This window comes from Ceratotherium simum, chromosome 30 (genome assembly GCF_057802395.1).
Source record: "Ceratotherium simum simum isolate JZ-2026a chromosome 30, ASM5780239v1, whole genome shotgun sequence".
In the NCBI taxonomy this organism is placed as follows: domain Eukaryota; kingdom Metazoa; phylum Chordata; class Mammalia; order Perissodactyla; family Rhinocerotidae; genus Ceratotherium; species Ceratotherium simum.
Window position 1 is genome coordinate 1,106,672 of NC_141929.1, and position 20,990 is coordinate 1,127,661.

At 60.2% G+C, this 20,990-nt stretch overlaps 1 protein-coding gene across 1 annotated transcript; it reads right to left on the reverse strand.

Annotated features, from left to right (window-relative positions):
- Positions 1-234: 234 nt before the first annotated feature.
- Positions 235-15,116, reverse strand: CPNE7 (copine 7). The gene is given in 15 exon segments (XM_004437121.3): positions 235-688; positions 1,408-1,650; positions 4,663-4,796; positions 4,863-4,914; positions 5,461-5,515; positions 6,096-6,229; positions 7,231-7,290; positions 7,678-7,764; positions 8,290-8,388; positions 8,610-8,699; positions 9,161-9,244; positions 9,984-10,058; positions 10,306-10,380; positions 13,161-13,391; positions 14,997-15,116. Coding segments are annotated over 15 exon segments (1,677 nt in total). The 3' UTR covers positions 235-550.
- Between the last annotated feature and the right edge of the window lie 5,874 nt (positions 15,117-20,990).

Genomic DNA, 20,990 nt, shown 5'->3' on the forward strand with positions numbered 1-20,990 from the left:
CACTTTATTACACCTCAGCACCACCCCCCACGGACCCCACAGAAGGTGCTGAGGCCAGAGGGGGCATAGGGACACCAGGTGAGGCAAAGAGGAGTCTGCCTGTGGGGACAGGACAGGGGTGTTTTCTCAGTGACCAGACACCGCCTGCAGCCCCCTCCCCCCCGAAGATCAGATGCACAGCAGAAACCCCCGGTCCACACCCTCCCCTTCCCTTAGGGGCAGGTCCCACCCCCGGCTGAGCTGCCAGACAGCCTCCTGCTCTCTTAGGACCCTCTTCTCACAGCCGCCTGGCTGGGGCAGGGCCAGGCACGGGGGCTACTGCCAACACCACACTTCAGCTCCTGCTTCCGGGCTCCCCACGGGCCTGGGTTTGCTCATCCTTCAGCGTGGGGGCCCAGAGGCTGACCCAGGCAGCAGGATCGCAGGAGGATGAGGGGTAGGCTTGAGCTGGGGGATAGGAGGCTTCTGGGGGTGGTGCTAGGGGACCCCAAGGGTGCGGGAGATGGAGACTATGGATGCACTCCTGGCTGCCCTCCCTCTCAGGGTATCCTCACAGGGCTGAGCCTGAGCCAGCCTCTCGGCGGCGGGTGCCGAGGCCTCGCAGAGGCAGGTCCTTGTGGCTGTAGTATTCCACCACCTACTTGGGCACCTCGGGCAGCACACACTTGGCCAGCGCCGCTGGGGACGCCTGTGGGGTGAGGACAACGTGGTTACAGCCGGGGGCCTTCCCCATCCTCCGTCTCCACCTGGTCATACCCCCAGCCTCATCCTCTAGAGCCCGGCCCTCCTCACTGTGTCTCCACCTCTAGTGGTGGTGGAATCAGCTCAGGGGACCTCGCCCAGGAATTCACCTGCTGAGGATCCAGACCTGAAACTAGGAGACTGCAACGCCCACGGCAGTCTCGACAGCAGTGACACCATGAGTGACATCTAACGGGCTCAGGGCACTGTCCTGAGTGGCATTTGTGTTCATGGGACCCCATCCACCCCTCAGGTAGGTGGGCACACAGGAAAAGTGGCTGAGGCAGGAAGGGAGGTGAGGCCGCCCCCCACGCTCCCCCAGGAAAACCACATGTGTGTCCATGGGACATGTGTTTCTGACTGTGGCACAAAGAGGTCTGGAAGCAATTCGGGAAGGCTGTGTGGAGGACCACAGGAGCCCATGTGCTACCCTCTCTCCATTGTGAAGGTTTGACATTTTTCATAATAGAAAGGGTTCTAGGTGCTTGAAACCTGCTGAGGTCAAGGGGGAGGGGCAGGAGGCGGCCTGGGAACCGTCGCTCAGCCCGTCTCTCCCACTGCCCAGGTGGGACCTGCTGCACATCCCCCCAGCCCAGAGCCTGGCGCACAGTCCAGAGACATGTGGGCACCTCCCCGGCAGCCCTTGACCTCCGGCTCCTCCCAAGCACTCATGTTGTTAAGCTTCCGGAAGGGCACGAACTGCACGATGTCGCGGAGCGCAGGCTCGCCCCTAGGGGAACACAGGACGCCATCGTCCCCGTCCAGGACGTGCATATCGGTAAAGTCGGCGTTGCCCACTCCCACGATGATGATGGACATGGGCAGGTGGGAGGCGTGTACGATGGCCTCCCGCATGTCCGCCATGTCAGTCACCACGCCGTCCATCGGAATCAGCAAGATGTAGTATTCCTGGGGGCACAGGGAAGGAGTGGGGAGACCCCGCAGTCCCTCAGGCCCTTGCGGACTGCCCGGGGCCCTTCAGGGCAGCCTGTCTACCCCCAGCAACCCCCCAAGTTCCCCACACCAGCCTGGGAGTGACCACAGGCTTTCCTAAAATCATTTTCGCTGAAGCATAATACACACTTCACAGTCATAATAAATCACAAGCCCGTTCTCCGCGGCACATGCTGTGCTTGATGCTTCCACCTCTCTCCTGACTCCATCTGGCCTCTGACTCCAAGGCGGATGCTAGAATGCCCACATCTGACAGATGGGGAGACTGAGGCTGGTGGAGCCAGGACTTGAACCCAGGTTGGAAGCCAGAGAAGGAGGGATCTGCAAGTCCTGGGTGGGAAGGGGCTCCCCACACCCTGAAGAGACCTTGAGATCCAACAAACAATTCAGAGAGGACACACTCTGGCCCAGCCTGGCTGGGCGCCCAGCACATCTACAAGAACACAGACTGGGACTCGTTTCAAATAAAAGTCCATTTCCATTGTAAAAAGAAACAAAACCACTCGGTGACCGTTACTAAAATTCTGGACAAGAGAAAACATAAACGAGAAGGAAGAATGACCACGGAGCTCTGGCCCCTGGAAGGCTAGGCTGTCCACCAGCTGGCCCAGGCCCTGGCCGAACGGGCACCCGGCACTGCAATGTGGCCAGGGGAAAGGAACCAACGGACAGTCCAACAGGCTCAGACGCCACCCTCTCCAAGAGGCTGCCTGCTGCCCCATCTCCATCTCCCCTCTCTGAGCCCCCGGACCCGTGGGATGCGTTACCCATGTGCTCAACAGTCTCCCGTTCAAGGTTAGAAGCGCCCCCAGAGGTGCCCAGCTGGGCTCCCAGCCCCATGTAAACGCCCCTCCTTAGGAAACCCCCCACACCCTCCTCCCGTCCCCCAGACTCGGCCTGGTGCCCCATTAACACCTCACAGCCCTGCGCTTTGCCAGCTGTGCAAACACAGCGCCATCACCCGCTGAACGGAATGGAAGCCTCGTGGTGAGCACAAGGCCTCCAGTATTGGACAATGGGTGACGCGGTTGGGGCTCTGGGAGGGAAGAAGGGACAGTGCTTTTCCACGAGACTGAAGAAGACGGGTGGTGGGAAAGTCGGGTGGAGGTGGGTCCCAGGATTCACACCCAGTGTCTACCCACGGCATCAACGTGGGTCCAGGGGAAACTACTTAACTGCCCGCGGGAACCCCTAGGAAGGATCTGGGCCGAAGGAGAGAGGCAGAACTGAGGACCTCCTAGGGAGCTCACACCACCTCCCAGAAAGTCTGGCCGCCCATTTACAGGACTCAGAAGAGAGGGACCTGTGAACACCACCGGGAGGACGCCACTGACACACCCCATTTCTTCAACAGCTGCACTGCGAGCAGGACTAGTGTGGATGGCGGGGTCCTTCCACCCCACACATTGTGGGTCTACCCGTAAACACCACCCCGACGTGAAGGAGACAGTAGAAGTGTGTGCTGGATACTGAATACTAAGGAATGGCTGTTGTCCTTCAGGTGTGATAATGTTATTGTGGCCACATCTCATCTCTTTTAGAGTTTATACTGACATTTACAGATGAAATTGTGTGTCTGGGACTTGCTTCAAAATCATACGGAAATATGACAACTGAATGTAATCTTTGATTTTAGACTCGATCCTTTGCCAGCAATAATATTACTATAGAATTATTATTGGCATGATTAATTAAATTGGAATATATTCTGTAGATTAGATAAAAGTATTGTATCTAAATTAAACTTCCTGAAATTGATATTTGTGCTGTGGTTATACAAGGGAACACTCAGGATCTTAGGAAATACACACTGAAATCCTAAGAGGTGAAAGGATGAGATGCAGCAACCCTCGGCTTTTGGGGGCTCCATGCCGGGAGAGCAAGCGTAAAACATGGGGCCACCCCCATGCGGGATGTGGGATGCATAGCAGTCCAGGCAACGGGACCACGGGTGGCTGGAGTCCAGACAGAGCACAGCTGAGGAACAGCCCCAGTCAGGAGACCAGGACACTGGCAGGTCCGTCCTGGGATGACGGGCGAACGTGGACACGGGGTGGGGGGGAGACACCAGGAGGGGTTGCCTTCACCGCCCTGGGCTTGAAAGCTGAGCTGTGTCACCTACAGAGCGTCCTTGCTGTTAGCAGGTCACCAAGGAGAACTTGAGGGGGTGCCAGGGGGTAAGCGGCCAGCTCTCAAATGCTTCAGAAAGAAGACAATTGTAATATACCTACATATATATAGAGAGAGATGGAGAGAGGGAGAGAGACAGAGACAGAGACAGAGACAGAGAGAGACAGAGAGAGGGAGGAAGGAAGAGGTGGAGAGGAGGGGGAGGCGCAAACTCCACAAGAATCAAGGACAGAGAGTCCAGGAGAAGGTTGTACTAAAGTTGCTGTACTATTCTTACCACTCTTCTGTAAATTTGAGGGTTTTTACAAAATAAAAAGTTAAAAGAAAGCAACAGACCAGCTGTGCACACAGCAGCACAAACAGATCTACAAAACATGATGAAAAAGTAAAGCAGAATGCAATCCTTGGGACGGTATTTTTCGTGCAAATTAAAAATACATGCAAACAAAACAACAATATATGTGCAACAGAACAAACAGATGTGAGGCAGCCTGTGGGGTGGTGTGGACAGGACAGGGACAATCAAGACTATTGGTAAATCAGCCTCGAGGGGGCATGACCCCTCAGGCAAGAATTCGCCCTGTGCCTCCAGATCAGAACTACAGCACACAGCAGCATTGGAGCCCCTCCATGTCTCCCAGAGCCCCCTGTAGCTCCTCCAGTCACACCGGCCTCCTGCTTCCTGCCTCAGGGCCTTTGCACTGGCTGTTCCCTGGGCCTCCCTGACCTCCATGCCCCCACCTCACACACAGCTGACCCCTATCTTCCCCATCCCCCCACAGCAGGCGGCACCTTCTCACGCACCAGTCCCCACCGAGGCCCGCCCCAGGTATCTACGGAGGCCTCCCCAGTGTGCTCCTCAGCCACTGCCATGCGGGCCACCTTGGAGATGATGGGCGCCACGTTGGTGGGGCTGTAGAGCTGGACCCTGGGCAGGCAGTTCTGGTAGGCCTCCACCATGCCCTAGATTCCTGTGGAGAGAGGGGGTGAGCCCGGCCCCGCTGCAACCCCGCCCCCTGCACAGCTCATGCTTCTACCTTCACACTCATCGTCCTCAGGGTTGAAATTGATGGCAAAGTCGTGGGACACCTGGGTAGGCACAAAGGGGACCTGTCAGCTGGTCCACTCTCCCCAGACTCCTACACCTTCACCTACTGGGAGAGGTAGGTTTGAAGCCCCTGGGGCCACCAGGTGGAAAGAGCCTTATGGAAGGGAGTCACCCAGGACAAAGCACAGACAGACAGACCAGTCCTGGGCATCATTTCAGCCCCTGGATCCAGCGGGACCCAAAGCTTCTGAGTTGCATTAGCCAATATCCCCCACACACCCCGCCCCCCAACCATGTTTTTCTGCTTAAGCTAGTTGAACTGCTATTTGTAATCTCTCTTCTCTTGACAGGACACGGAGCTTGCCTTCCGTTCTCCCAGAGATCGCTAGTGCTGGGAGGTGAAGGGTTAGCCCCTCTGGCTGGAAGGCCAGGGTCCCTGCACCCTCCCCACGCCCTCCCATAGTTGCCGTTCTCAGCAGGGAGAGACAGCAGCCTGGGGGTCCCAGGTCCCAGGGCACAGAAGGAGCACGGCCTGGAGGCCCTGACAGACGCGGGGGGTTGGGGTCCCAGCTTCCAGGCTCTCCTACCTCATACTTGGGAGGAATCCAGGCTCCAAACCCCAAAGCAGAAAACCTCTTGTCACTAGAAGAGAGGTGGCCCCATCACACAGGACCCCTGATTCCTGGGGGAGGATTGGGGGTGCTCTGGGGAGACACCAGCTGGAGCCAGGAGACCAGGGCTCTATGCCCCCATGTGTGACCTGGGCCCAGGCTGACACTTTACTGGGGGCCAGGCCCTGCCGTGAGCCACGTGGGGGAAACTGAGGCACAGAGCATGAAGAAACTGTCTGCCAGGCAGGTAGGTGGGGGGCGGAGCCAACCGGATGGCTCTGAGCCACTTCAAGTTCCCCTCCTCCGCTCTGCGCCTTTGCTCCAGGCATCCGGGAAGGTTTCAGCCTCCTGCCTGCAGGCCCTCGGCCCCCATCACTACCCTAGATGGGAGGCTCTACCCCTCCACGACCTCAGTTTACTGGTCTGTATAGTGGGACACAGACCCCCATGTCGGTGTGGAGGGTGATGGGGAGCGTGTAGAGGAGGGCCAGTCCCACCTCGACGCATGGTGGTTCTGACCCACTCACGCTCCACCTCAGGGAGCTGGACCCGCCCACAGGGATCAGACACTCAGGGCCGCCTGGGTAGGGGAAGCAGGGGTGGGGGGGTACCTGTCATAGTCTTGGCACATCTCACCCACGGCCGCCAGGGCCTGTAGGTGCTCATTGGGCTGGAAGGGGTTGTTGTAGTGCAGGGAGCAGCTGTTCCGGGGGTCACCATTGGAGGCCGTGAAGTCGATGGCCACCTGCAGAGGCCCCAGCACCATGAGCCAGGAGCCCCTCTCCCACCTGGACCCTCCATTTGACAGGTAAGGGAAATTGAGCCTTGAGAACCGCTGAGTGAGGGAATGTACCCCCAGGGGTGAGAGCCCAAGGGCCCGGCTCTGTGCTGCGGTGGAGGTCAGAGGACAATTTGAGGAGAACAGACGTCCAACCTGACCAGCAAACCCAGACCCCACTAACCCCAAAGCTCCCAGGATCCCCAGGAGGAGGCGAGTGCCTCTGGAGGTAACACTCGCTGATGCCCACAGGGATGAACGCGGTCACGCGGAACCCTCAGCACCTCCTGCGGCATCACAGGCCCAGGGCCCGGCCCAGGCACTGCTCCCCTCTGCCGCCTCCCTCCCCAGGCAGGGCCTCGGGAGGAGCCAGCCCTGGGCTAGGTCCCCGTGTTCTCCCAGCCATTCTGGCTGTGGTTCAGTGGAGCAACATGAACCAGTGCATCTGTGGACGAGCATGGAGGCCACACGGAAGGAACGGACACCAGGTTTTCGGTCCAGCTCCGCTGCTGCCTGCGGTTCCCAGCCCATGGCCACACCCGCTTGGTCTTGCAGCTTGTGATGTCCTGTCCCTATGAGTCCTCTTTCCTCGTATATGTTTTTGTCACTATGTTTCTGTGGAGGGTAAATCCTGGCTACGTCCCTCCCAAGGATGACCCCGGGCAGCTCCTGAACCCGCTGTGCCCGTTTCATCTGCACAGGGAGAAGGCGCAGGAAGGACTTCGCGCCCAGGGGGCAGGGGTGGAACCTCCAGACCCTGCGGAACGGCCTCGCTGTACCCATTTCTCTGCACACATCCACCCCAAGTGCCAAACGGACTCTGAATTATGTCCAGGTTGGGGAAGGGTCACTTAGGACCCCTGGGGGAGGCGCAGGCGCTGACCCCCCTTCCTGCTGGGGTGCACTCTGGCTGGCTGCATGGAGGGGCCAACGGGGGCAGGGTGGAGAGTGGGGCCCCGTGGACTCACGGTGAAGTGGATCTGGCAGCCGCCCATGATGTAGTCCAGGAAAGAATAGACCCCGTGGAACTTCCAGGCAGCAGTGTCGGCAACCCACCCAGGACACTCCAACCCCAGGACATAGGCTGGGGCTGCAGGGAGCAGGGAGTGGGGCCCGGGGACCTGCCCTCCCCCAGGGCGACTGGGGCAGGAGTGGGCAGGCCATGCCCTCCTCTCTCAGACTCTCAGCACCTCTCTCCAAGTTCCCCCTCTGCCCTGGGGCTCCCCGCCTTTCTCTTCTCTGACTCCCCCACCTCCATCCCTCGCACCTCCTTCCCCCACGTATCAGGGACCACCAGACCTTTGCGCCGGGAGCTTTTCAGGGTCCATGTGGCAATGGGGAGACTTCCAGGGAGGGGCCTGGTGGGAGCCCTGTGGGTGGGTGGGGAGGGTCTGTGGGCAGGGGCCACGGCTCACCTTCAGGTCTGCCAGGATGACCACCCCAGCGTTCTTGTAATTACGCTTCTTCTGCTTGTACTTGGCATTCACGCAGTCCCACTTTGCCTGGGGGGCAAGGACAGGCAGAGACCCCACCCCAGAGGGCCAGCACCCAGCCCCACCCCAAGGGAGCCAGGGAGGCCTGCAAACCCCGCTGTGACCTCACTCCAAACTGAGCTCAGGGGCTGCGGCGGGCTGGCAGTACATCCAGGGGTCTCTCCTTGTCCCTCACTTCCACCTAGTCCCCCAGTTCCCAGTCATTTGTCTGGCACGGTCCCCACCTCGCCCCGACACACCGGCTCTCTCACGCACACACTCTCACACGCCCCAGCCAGGGGCCCCGGGTCCCAGTCCAAAACACGGAGATCCTTGTCCCTACTCTGGCCACCTGGTGAGATGGTGTTCATTCTTCATCATCATCATTAGTTGTCTCTGGGTTATGCCCATAGCAACAATTCTGGAGCCAGCACCCCTCTGCGGTCTGCGGCTCGCTCCTCCTGGCAGCCCCATCGCAGACGGGTCAGGAGCCAGGTTTCACCCGGTTCTGAGAGCCTCAGTGACAGGCAGGGGAAAGGAAGGGCCCCAGCTCACCTGGTCCTCCCCAAAGACTTTCTGCATCTCCTCAAAGGTGGTGGAGAATTCTCCGATGAAGTCGTGCTTCCCGCGGGAGTCATAATCCCAGACAAGGCACTGGGGACCCAGGCCCCTCAGCCCGCCTGCCCCTCTCTGGCCTCCAGCCTGGGTGTCTCCATCCCGCCCACGGCCAGGCTGCCCCCCTCACCACCACCCCCAACTGGCCCACCCCCTCCCCACGAACCTCAACTCCACAAAGGCCCCAGTGTGGTGGGGGGTGACTGGCCCCTGGCCCCCTGGTCCTGCCCCCCGGCACCCCCCGCCCGGCCGTCTCCCACCTTCAGAGGCCGCGTCTCCTCGCAGCTGCACAGGGAGCTCAGCGACACCTTAAAGGGCTCCCACACCGGGCTGAGGTTGTTGTTCACCACCTGCGAGCGGGCAGAGGGGCTGACTCAGGCGGCCTACCTGGGCTCGCGCAGGACGGGAGCCCAGAGCTGCATTTCCAGCCGCTTCCTTTGGGAACCACCTTCCTAACTTCCACAACATTCCTGGACCACCTGGACCCCTTTTTTCCTTAAATAGCCTCTGTTCTACTCAAGTTAATTTATCCCTAAAGGAAATGCTCTCAGTGCTGTCACTGAAATGCCGTTACTCCTGAGGCGGTGACGACAAACCAAGATTCTTGAATTCTAGTGACAGACGCTCCCTCCTGGCCTGCTCGCTCCCTGCGAAAGGGAGACGGGGGTGTCGGAGTGAAGACCCCGACAGCCATGGGGGCCCCGGGGGACACAGGGGGTGATGCCGGTCAGCTCCCCCGCTGCCCTTTCACTCCTGCCCCCAAAGCACTGCAGGGGATGTCAGCTCCAAGGGTGCCGGGCAGGGCCCTCACCTCTGTCCTGGACACCAGCTGCTCACTCTGGTCCTCCTTGATCTGGTACAGCTCCAGGAAGCGGTCGGACTTGCTGAAGAGATCCTACAGGAGAGCGGCCGGCGTGCTCGGCCATTTCCCGCTGTGTCCCTTCACCCCTCAGAGCCTCTGTCTCCTCGGCTGCAAGATGAGGGCAGAGCCCTTCTGGACAGCATCTCAGAGAGACCCAAGGCCTCACCCTCCCCTCAAGAGCCTTCACCGGCTCCCCAGTACCTCGCTATGACTCCCAGACCCCAGGTCTGGCCCAGCCTCTCTCCAGCCACGTGTGCACACCCCCAGCCAGCACCACCTGCTGTCCCCACCTCCTCCCCAGGCTTCAATCTCCTGTCCAGGGGAGGCGGCAGGCGACACCCTATACCCCTGCTCTGTGCCCCGACCCCGTGGAAGGAGCTGACAGAACAGAGTTCAGATCCAATTCCTCCACTGTCTAGACAGGGACCTCCTGAGCCTGTGTCCCCATCACTAAACGGCCGCGAGTGCCCCTGCCATTGGGAGCTGCGAGGATTAAATGAGATACTGCAGGAAAACGCCCGGGGAGCAGGACATCGCATCAAAGTGCTAACAGCAATGACAGATGCGGTAACCGTGACAGCAGCATGCCTGCCTGGCGGCCACACAGCTCTAACTGCTTCTCACTCGACGTGTCCCCTGTTTCCCCTCAGCCAGCTCTGTCCTGCACCATCTTACAGGTGGGTCCTGTGATGCGGGAGGGCAAAGCTGGGCAGGGGCTTGGCTTCTCCATCCCCGTCCAGGCCCCCAGCCCCAGGCGGGCACCACCCCCTACCTTGTCGTCCAGCTCCTTGGCCCTGAAGGAGAGCTCCACATAGCCATTGTTCCCAGAGATGTCCTTGGCGATCGCCTGGCACCTGGTGGGGAGAAGCCACAGCTCTGAGCACGAGGGCACAGCCTGACCCTGCCGTGGGGCCCCCACCACTCCCCACCTGACTACAGCTCGGCCTGAGGGGAGGCAACTGGCTGCTCAGGCAGCTGTGCAGCTGCGGGCTCAGCCCTCATCCTCCAGGACTGGACCCCTTACGGCCTCGGCGAGGAAGGGGCGGGTGTCTGAAGGGTGGGGAGGGGCTAGGTGGGAAGGCGGGTGGCCTCACCGTGATGGTGGACTTGCCGGCGTTCCTGCCAAACTTCAGCAAGAGTGCGCGGGTCATCTTCTTCTGGGCCACAATCTGGGAGTCAGAAGAGTCAGGGAGGGGTCAGCTCCTGCTCCCCTGGGAACCCTCACCCGACCCTCAGTCCCCCATCTCCTCCCCAACACCCCCGCTCTCCCCAGGCGGCCTAGCTCCTCAAAACCTACTCCCTAGGGCCCCACGCCCTCGGGGCCGGGCAGTGACCAGCCCACGACCCTCTCTTGAGACACTCGGCCACCTGACATCCCTCTGTGTGGCCACCACCCCTCGCTCTGCTGGGCGCCTGCACTTCCCTCACCCTCGTGGGCCCTCCCATGGCCCGTGTATCAGGTGACGAAACTGAGGCTCAGAGAGGAGGCAGCACTGCCACGGTCAGGAAGCAGCTCACACAGCTCATGCTGGCGAGCAGGTGTGCGAGCCGCCGCACAAGTGTGTGCGTGTTAGTGCACTGACCCCTGAAGCCTCAGCACCCCAGCAGTAGGGCCTGTGTTGGGCCATCCGCAGATCAGGCCCAGAAGGCAGCGCAGGCCTTCTTACAGCCCACAGTGGGCATGAGGCCCAGGGGGGTCCCAGGCCCCACCCTGAAGCCCCAGGCTGCCCTGGGGGTGGCGCAGGGACAGGAGTGAGATGGAGACGCAGCCTGGCCTCCCACCATCCTCCCGTTAGCGCAGGGCACTCTGCAACGTGGGCACTAGTGCTGCACCCTCCCCAGTGTCTCATCCCCCCGGCCTCCCCCTCCTCTTTGCCAGGCCCTGCTGGGCTGCCTCCCCCACTGGGCAGTGAGCCCCTAATTGGGGCAGGGGAGCGGACGCAGGGACGCCATATGCAGTCACAGGGCAGCACCCAGGTGAGCGGGCATCCTGGTCTGTAAACAGGACAGAGGATGATAGCCCCCTCACAGCTGCTGGAGGATCAGTGACTTGGTCAGGGACTCCACCCTTCTCTGGCGGTGATCCTCAGCTATCGCCAACTTGCCTCGCCCCTGCCCCACACGGGCTCCTGCCTGACGGAGCTGGGGTGACCATGGCAAAGTGAGCTGCATACAGACAGGAGGAAGGATATTCCCATCCACCCACCCATCAGGGTCTGCCTGGCGTACAGCTTCCGAGCAGACGGGAACATTCCCTGTGGAAGAGAAAACAGATCCCAGGTAGGTGGCGGGGAGGACAAGTGGGCCGGGGCGGGAAAGCTTTCTGCCAGGTGCGAAGGGAGGGGTGCTGCATGCCAGGCCCCCGAGTCTCCCATTCGCAGGCTTCACTTCTGGGGCTCTCCTATTAGGAAAAGGGATCGCGGGTTCGCCATAACAGTTAGCGGTCAGTAAGCACATCTCTCAAGCTGGCTCTGGGCCGAGCGTGCCTGGTTTACTTCAGTCCCCTCACAACCCGCTGAGGAGGCTGGTGCCGTCACCGTCCAGTTTCCCAGATGAGGAAACAGGGGTCCAGGCAGAGGTCAGGGACTTGCTCAAGGTCACGCCACTGGGATTTGAAGCCAGTGTCCATGGCTTGACCACTGACTGCAGCTCCCCTAACGGCCGTGCAGACCTGGAGACCAGGATGGCTACAGAGCAGGGACTCGCAGGGCGTTCCATTGTCTAAAGTTTACACGTCTATACAGACATGTGTGTGTCCATGCGTGTCCATGCACATATCTGTATGTGTGTTCATGGATCTGTACCTGTGTGCATGCACGTGTCCACACGTGGGTGTCCCTGCATGTATGTCAATACGTGTGCCCACGCATGTGTATTCATGTGTGTCCACACATGTGTGTCTGTGTGTGTGTGCTGTCCTCTCCCATGCCCAAAACCAGCTCTGACCCAGGCAGCAATGGGATGGTTCACACAAACATCACGTTGGTCAGAGACACGGACACAAATGAGAACATACTGTATGATTCACAGCCATGAAATTCTAGAACATGCAAAGCCAGCAGGGATTGGCTGGAGAGGAGTGGGGGGACCTGCAGGGCGATGAATGTTCTGTGGGATCTGGGGGATGGTCAGAGGTACACAGTTGTCTAAAACTCATCAATGTCAATCCTTAAGGTCCACACATTTTAAAGTGTGTAAATTACTCCTCAATAAAGAAGAAACACCCCCACAGGGAGTGGTGAGAACTAACTGTGCAGCCTGGGAAGCGCTGGGCGCGGAGCCCGGCACCTTAGCGTCTGGCCGGTAGCTGAAGAGCTCTCATTACACTGATAATGGAGGAGCTAATGGGGGGACACCTTCAGAGGACTGCAAACACATCCCTCAGGTGGGAGCTGGACAGACAACAGAGCAGCCACTGATGGGCCAGCCACTCTGCCGCCGGGAGAGACAAGGAGACTCATGTGCTGAAATGGAAGGTCTCCTTCCATGTCATGGAAGTGAAAAGAGCAAGTTGCAGAACAGTGTATTTAATTTGTGTTTTGAAATGTATATATATAGAGAAAAAATCATATGCTCATTTCTTCGGGTGAGAATACACCTGTCCTGTAGGATGTAACAGAACCTGGGGACAGGGTCAGAGGGAGACATTCCATGGCCTGCCTTTATGCTTTCTGAATTTTGAACTATATGAATGTATCACCCAGTTCAAAATTACATATTTTTAAAAATAACTAACAAGGAATTTTTTAAGAGAAGGAGCTATGGAGATGGGCAGAGCCTGGATGCTCATCCAGAGGGAGCCCTGTAGTGCCTGGCACACAGTTGGTGTTTAATCATGTTGTCCCCATGCCACCATCTCATCGCACCTGCCCTCAGAACCAGCCCAGGGGCCCCTGCCCCACTGGGTCTCTCCTGCCTCCTCCCTCCTGAGATGGTGGGGGGCACCCACCTGGCCCAGGGTGCACTCCATGCCTCCCAGGAAGTCGTCATCCTGACAGCCACGGCTGCTGGGTCGGCGGGTGTCATAGACCGTGAAGCGCAGCTTCTGCACCTCCTCAAAGTAGTAGTCGAGCGAGAAGACCTTGGAGAACACGGGGTGCAGGCTGCTCCAGACCACCTCGGTTCTATCTACCTGCAAGCAGCCTGAGGTGAGCAGACCCCACACGGAAGGGGCTTCCACCTGGGCACAGTGGCTTCAGGGTCCCCTCTCCCACTTATCCGCCCTAGGGTGCTCCTGGAGGACTCGCTTCCAGGCCACGCCGTGGGAAGATCCCCGCCACCCTGTACCCCACCCATCAGGATTTCAACTCCCACGTGCTGCTGCCAGGCTTCTGGCCACCCCTGGGGGGTCACTCCAGGACCCCTGGGCACCTCCCTCCCTGAAATAAAGGCACACATTCCCCGGCCGGCCATGGGCTGCAGCTTCTCTGCATCTTCTCATCTCATGCCCACCATGGTCTGCTCTACCCCCACATCACAGATGGGGAAACTGAGGCTCAGATTGGGGAAGGGTCATGCCCAAGGGCACCCAGAGTCAAAGACAGAGTCGGCTTGGAGCCCTGGGCTGGGCAAACCCAGAGCGGAGATCTCTCCCCAGCACCCCTCAGCTGGGCAGGCAGGGAAAATGGGGGGGAACACAGATTCCACCGGGGTTCAGCTCTCTCCTCCGTCTGAGTCCTCCTGCCCCCAAAAGCACAATTGGGCTTGGGGGGAGGTTTCTGTGCTACTCTTCAGGGTTCCACAGACTCCTGCACCCCCAGATGGAGGGTTGCAGGGGCCCTCCCTCCCAGGGATGTCTGCACCAGGCAGTGCTCAGGCCAAGCAACAAAGGCTCGCAGGGTGTTTGGGGCACAGGGGCCCCTGCTCGCAGATCCTCCCCGTGTCCCCGTCCCCACAGACCCTGGGCTGCGCCAGCCTTTCACCCCGGCTCGATGACCACGGGGTTTGTTGGCTATAGAATGCTGGTGGCCCAGAGATGACAGGAGACACACAAGGTCACAGCGGGTCCAGGAAGCCGGCGCTGCGCAGCCTCCGACCGTCAGCGGCCAGGCCCCCAACGGTCCCCCCCGCCGCCCCCCCGCCCCAGGTCCCCACCGCCCCGACCGCACTGCCACCCCGGCCAGGGGCGCGGGGAGGGACCCGCGCAGGGAGCGCGCTCGCGCCGGGTCGAACTCGGGTTCGGTTCCGGAGCCCCGGCTCCACCGCGTCTTCCACCCTCCACTCCGCCGCTCGCGCCCGCTGTCTCGCCCTTTCGAGGTGATGCTGCGCGTCTCCACGAGACGGTGACCGTGCAGCGAAGAGCGCCCCGAACTGTCTCCGCGGGGAGGGCTGGGCCGGGGGTCGAGGGCGGGGACAGTGGGGAGACCCCGCTCCCGCGCAGGCGCCCGGCCACCCCAGGAATTGAGGGTGTTGAAGAAGAACCCGCGTCGCCGAGACCCGCCGCCCAGAGCCAGGTCCCGGGGCACGAACGACCCATCCCGACCGCGGCCACACGCGCCCCGCTGGCCGGTCACCGGGGTCGCTGGAGACCCGCGCTCGAGTCTGCAGAACAGGAGGAGCTGGACAGGCGGGGAACCCTCCAGCGGGGCGTCCCGAAACTCGGGGACAAGTCCCGGCTCCGGAGGGAGCTCCCGGCCCTGGTCAGCCGCTCCCCCGTACCTGCCCCCCCGCCTGAGGACCCGCGGCCCCGGTGCCTCTGCCTCGCGGACGAGGACCTGGCACAAGCGGCGCTCCGGATGCCCCGCGGGCCAGACGGGAACCTATGACCCCAGTCCAACCCCCGGACCTCACTGGGTGACTTGGTGAATGGGTGCCGGCAGCTCAGCCACAGCTCCACTTTCCAGGCGCAGGGCGCGGGCACCACGCCGGGGGCCCCCGCCACCCCGCGCTCCGAGCCCGCGCTCATGTTCCCGGCGCCGCGCTCGGGGACCGGCTGGGCGCACCAAGGGGCTGCTGCCCGCGGGTCGGCGCTGCCGCCGCGCCGGGAAATGATGGCCGGACCAGGCGCGGCCGCACTTCCCCGCACGCCCGCCGGGCGCGGGCACACGTGGCTCCCGCGGCCGCCACCACGCGGGGACTGAAGGGGCGCCGGGGAGGGGGACAGAGGAGAGGGCAGCGGAAGGGAGAGGCCTGGGCCGGGGCGGGCCGTCGAGGGGGAGTCGTGTAGGGCCGGGCCTAGGAGGGGCGGCGGGGAAGCTGTGGCCCCAGAGGGGGCGCGGCGAGGCGGGGCTCGAGGCGGCGGCCTCAGCCCCCCAGCAGTCCCGCATTCCTCCTCGGTGTTGCCCGGGTTGGCCAGGTTCAAATCTTCCAGGAAACCCTGGGCGGAGACGTTCGGGGTCTGGCTGGGGTTCACCCTCCTGGGCTTGCATAGCCCCGCAGGCCCCCTAGGCAGGGTGCGCTCCAGCTCTGAGCTGTCCCCGCCTGGGCATGGGGTCCCCCGCAGGCAGCCCTTAGGGAGCCCCAGTTGAGCACCTAATTCCCCCGCCCCTGCTCGATCTCTGGGACCTCACTTTCAGGCCCCCCCCACCCCGCATTTGGTGATGGCCGCCTCAATTAACAAGCATTTAGTGGACTCCTGTTGTATGCCAGGCACCTCACTGGGCTGGGGCTGGAGACAGGAAGAACCCTCCCTGCTTTCTGGAACCTGGAGTACAAGAGCGGGTGTAGCCCCTCACTGTCCTGGGGGTGTCTGGGCTGAGAGTCAGAGTCTGACCATGACCGGCCTGGCAGCCCTTCCACACCTGTCATTCCGCAGCTGATGGGAACAGGCCTGGGCTCCATGGGAAGGGGTCCCACTCCACCCTGAGCTTCACCCCCACTCTGGACTACCTGGTCCTGGCTGCAGAAGCCAGGTGGAAGAGGAGGTGTTGGCAGAGTCAGAAACCGCCTCCCAGCCTCTCTGCCAATTTCCGCCTAAAAATAGGGCATAGACCTGGCCTTTCAAAAGCCCTGGTGGGAAGGGGACAGGAAGAAGGCTTAGGATGAAGGGGACCCGAGGACCAGGGGAGCAGACACCAGATGTCAGGCGTGCCAGGCTCTGTGCCCTCCCATGGCTCAGGCTCAGGCTTGGCCACCAGGACTCCAGAAGAAGATCCTGGGGTCAGAGGGCCCATGAACGACAGGACAAGGATGCTCCCCAGGTGGGGTCGGGCGGTGGGAGGTCGAGACCGCAGCCTCAGCCAAGGAGTCCCCATTGGTGGGCCTGGCTGTGGGATGATGGGATTGCACCCAGGCCCACCTGGAAGGCAAAGACCACATGCCAGGTTTGCAGAGAAGGGAAATGCTTTGTGGCCGGGCTGTGTGAGTTGGACTCCAAGCACCCAGGCTTGCTTCCTGAGCCCCCGGCTAAAGAGGCGAGGGATGGAGGCCAATCTGGAGCCCCCTTCTTCCGCCTCACCCAGCCCCTCTGTCACCCCGTCTAGGAAGCTGGCCCAGGTTCAGACAGCTTCAGAAACCAGCTGTCGGAGAGCCCACTTCCCTCTGTGGAGACCAGCCTGGAGCTGCTCTGGGCTCCCAGCCCCTGCGTCTTTCCCAGTCCAGCTTCCCAGAGTGGGGGGGAGTCCACTAGCCGTGCATGTGGGCTTGTGGTGGTGGCTCTGGGCTTGCAGGGGCCCCAGGTCCTCCCAGACCCCAATTCCCCAGGACACCTGCCCCACCCACCCTGGGCGAGGCCCCTCGGCCTCTCTGAGCTTCTGTGGGGATCAGGATGGGAAACCTAGGTGAGGGGCTGGGCTCCAGTGGGCACACAGCCCCACACAGGCAGGGCCAGGGCTCCTGGGAGGCTCAGGGTCTTCCCCTTGGGGGCCTTTCTCCCGAGGACTGGTTCCCCCAACGTCTTCACGGCTTGGTGTCTACCTCTGGCAAGGGTCCAGATCTCTACCAGGTGTGGACAGCTGGCCATGCACTTTCCACGCTGATGGCGATGGTTAAGGCAGTGACCCTCCCAACAGCCCGTTCCACAGACAAGGAATGGGGGGCTGCCAAAAGTTCAGAAACCAGCCCAAGGCCGCCCGGTTCGCTGGGGGTGCAGGGCTCACGCCCGCCCGCCCGGTTTGGCTCATCACCGTCACCCACACGCACCACGGTGAGCAGCAGGTGGCATTTCCTGAGGCGGAGAGAGGAAGAATGCAGTTTGGGATTTGGAGTCTCTCAGGTCCACTGGGGTCTCCAGCCACAGCCTCACAGGTGTGGCTGCCTCCGCAGGGTGACCCTGGGCCTCAGCCCCGGAGTGGAGTCAGGAGGAGAGGCCGGCACATCGGCTCCAGACAGCACTCATGGAGAGAAACCGCAGAGGAAAAGGCCGATTCCCCGTAGCCCTGGTCTGCGATGCCTGGGCCAATGCGGCCTCTGGAGGGTCCCAGAGAGGCGGCCGGGTCATAGGATTCCACCTGCCCCTCCTCACCAGCATCCCACAAAGGCCCCAGGGACAAGGGAGGGCCCGAAGCCAGACGCAGGAAATGATGTCCCCCTCATGCATTTTGTTGTTCTGGTTGTGCAGGAAATAACAACACATGTTCCTGTTGAAATACAGAAAGTGGAGATAAGCAAGTAAAAATAACCTCCAGCGCCCGGACACAATGCTCTCAACATTTTGGTGTCTGTCCCTCCAGCTTTTGTTCCATGCAAACCTGTTTGCATTAATTCTAAAAGTTGCCTCCAACCCTCAAAGCCCTCACCACAGGAGGCTCGTCAGATGCCAGCTTGGGGACCATGCTGTCGTCGCACAGCCGGGCTTGCGCGACCCTGGGCCGAGGACTGTGCCTGGCCTACAGTAGGTGTCCTGTGGGTGTTTGCTGAATGAGGTTGTTGTGGGTACTGTTTCTGTTCTATAACCTGTTTTTTTCTTTTTTTATTAACAACATCATATGGCCTTCTTCCATGCCGTAGACTGAATGTCTGTGTCCCCCAAAATTCATCTGTTGAAATCCTGACCGCTAATGTGATGTGTTAGGAGGCGGGGCTTAGGTCCTGAGGGCGGAGCTTCATGAATGGGATCAGCGCCCTCATAGCAGCTCCCGGCCCTTCCCCGCGTGAGGACACAGCGAAAAGAGGCGTCTATGAACGGGGAGCCAGCCCTCGCCAGATGCCAAATCTGCCAGCACCTCCGTCTCGGGGCCTCCAGCCTCCAGAACTGTGAGAGGTAAATGTCTATTGATTACAAGCCCCAAGTCTGTGGTATTTTTGTTATAGCAGCCCAAACCAATCGACATTTCTACCTCCAGCAAGGTCAGGGGCTTGGGGAGCTACAGCCCCCAGGGGCCAAATCTGGCAGCTGCCTGTTTTGTAAATAAAGTTTTATTGGAACACAGCCAGGCCCATCTGCTCCCATCTTGTGTGTGGCTGATTTCACTCTACAGAGCAGAGGTGAGTGTGACAGAGACTGAATGGCCCAGAAAGCCTGAAGCACTTACTCCCTGGTCCTTTAGGAAACTGTTTGCCAAGCCCTGGTCTACCGCATCCATCTGACGTCACCAGCTCCTCTGCCTCCCCTTGCACCTGGTTAGGCCAGCTTCCGCCCAGCCCAGGTGCTTGGAGGGGTCACCTGGGGGACCAGCTGATCGAATCCATCGTTCTTAGTGTATTTAACTAACCCTCATGGTTGGCTCTTTAGAAGCTTCCAAATTGTCGAGTTTTGGAGCAACAATGAAGCATCCTTGCTTCAGACAACTTGCCTTTCAGGCCTCAATGCTCTGCAGGCCCTGGTTCCCCCACTGGCCAACTCCTACTTATCCTTCAAAGCCCAGCTCAACCCACTCCACCACCCAATGTCTGCTCTGAGCTCCTGGGCTCAGGCATCAAACATGTGGTCTCAAGCAAGTTCCATAACTGCTCAGTGCCTCAGTCTCCCCATCTGGAAAGTGGGAACGAGAGCAGAGTCACCTCCAGGCTGCACTCAAGTGACATGCCAGCTCAGGGTGAGTCCCCGCATGTGAGACTCAGAGGTGGGACAGGCCGCCCACCACACCCCTCCACCCTCGTCCTTGCTCCTCATCCGTGCAGAGGACCCAGCCCCATGGCCCAGCAAGCCAGGAGGTTGTTTTGGAAGGTGAGTTGAAACCGTAGTGGAGGAGGGTGTTGTTATAACAGGATTTTCCAAAAGGGAACAAGGCTATACACGTTGGCAGGGTGCTGCTGCTTTTTATAACCTGCCTACAAACCTACCCTCTTCCTTTGTTTCTTTCCTCTTGGAGAAACATTATTATGTCTCAGAACATCTGCGACCTGTCTGGATCAGACTGTTTTCCTGCAGGATTGGCATTTATATTACTTCAGAAATCAGAGGGCCGCCCAGCGGGGCCATCCGGGCTGTGACAACACACAGGGCTGTGCTGGGCGCGTCCTCAATCCCTCTGCCAGCTCCTTCCAGCATCAGGGAGCTGGGACTGGGGCAATGAGACTGTTCTCCTCAGCACACTTGGCATGGACTGGAGCAGTGCACGCCACACACACGTACCTGCCCACACCCACCACACACACACCACACACGTACACCATGTGATACCTGCACATATCACACATGCCTGTGCCAAATGCACATGTCAAATGCACGCATGCACACACCGACCACATGCATGCACACATCAAATGCACACAGAGATACGCATGGTGACACAGACACACATGCAGACACACCTGAGCATGCCAGGACATACACATTCAGACACAGGCCACACCTGAGGCGACTCACCTGTCCAACTGGGTGACTCCCCCTCTTGCTAAGTTTTCCCAACACCAGTGTCTTGGATGCTGGTGGGACACTTCTCCAAGGGCATGGTGTCCCTCATCGTGGTGCGCTCTCACCATCTCCTCCTGCCCCAGGGGCCTGCTGTGTCCACTCTACAAATGGCCTGGATTTGAGCTGCTCTGAGCATCCTGTGTCCCTGACAGGCAGGTGACTACATCTGTCTTGTTGATGAAGAGACCACAGCTCAGAGAGGGTGATGCCTTGCCTGAGGTCATACAGCAGGGACAGAGCTAGGACTCTACAATCCTGCTCAGAACCCAGGACTCATGCCTCCCTTGGCCTGTCCAGGCCCCCAGGGTGTCTTGATGGCTTTGCTTCCCCCCACCCCCAATAAGTCACAGCCAACCGTGAGCAGCATGGAGCACTTGCTCTTTGCCAAAACTCAGTCCTCACAGCCCCTGTGGAGTGGGATGGAGCCATCAGGACACCTTACCCAGGGCCACAGTCACGACATTGTCCAGGACCGCTCTCCTCCCCCTGGGTTTCCCTGACCCAGGATCCCCTCTGTGCCCCAAGACGTGCCCTGGGGACCCTCCACACTGCTGCTCCTGCAGGAGGAGCCACAGTAACCCAATCTTTGCAACATTTGTAGCCTAATCTCAGCCTGGCATCCTTCGCTTCTACTCCATTCAAGTAGAAGTAGGTTGCTGGGTCCCGTCCACACTTAAGGGACGGCATTAGACGAGGGTGTGAACGTCAGGAAGCAGGGCCCACAGCGCTGGGGCAGGAGCAGGAGACAGTGAGAACACTGCAGCCCACATGTCCCCGTAGGGGCGATGGCGTCGTGGGCCGGGAGGCAGGCAGTCCATGGGGGCTGCCGTGTCTACTTGATGGACATCCTGGTCTTATTCTCGCCTGATTCATCGGGGGCTTTGATGATATTCTTGGTGCTTTGACATGCCTCCACTCTCCTGGTCCCTTTCATCGATGACCCAATTTTGCCTCCTTCTCCCCAGGAAGCACCACCCTTTCTGGGGAATTTTTCAGAAGGGCAGGAACTAACCAGGCTGTGCTACATTCTATTTGTCCGCAAGC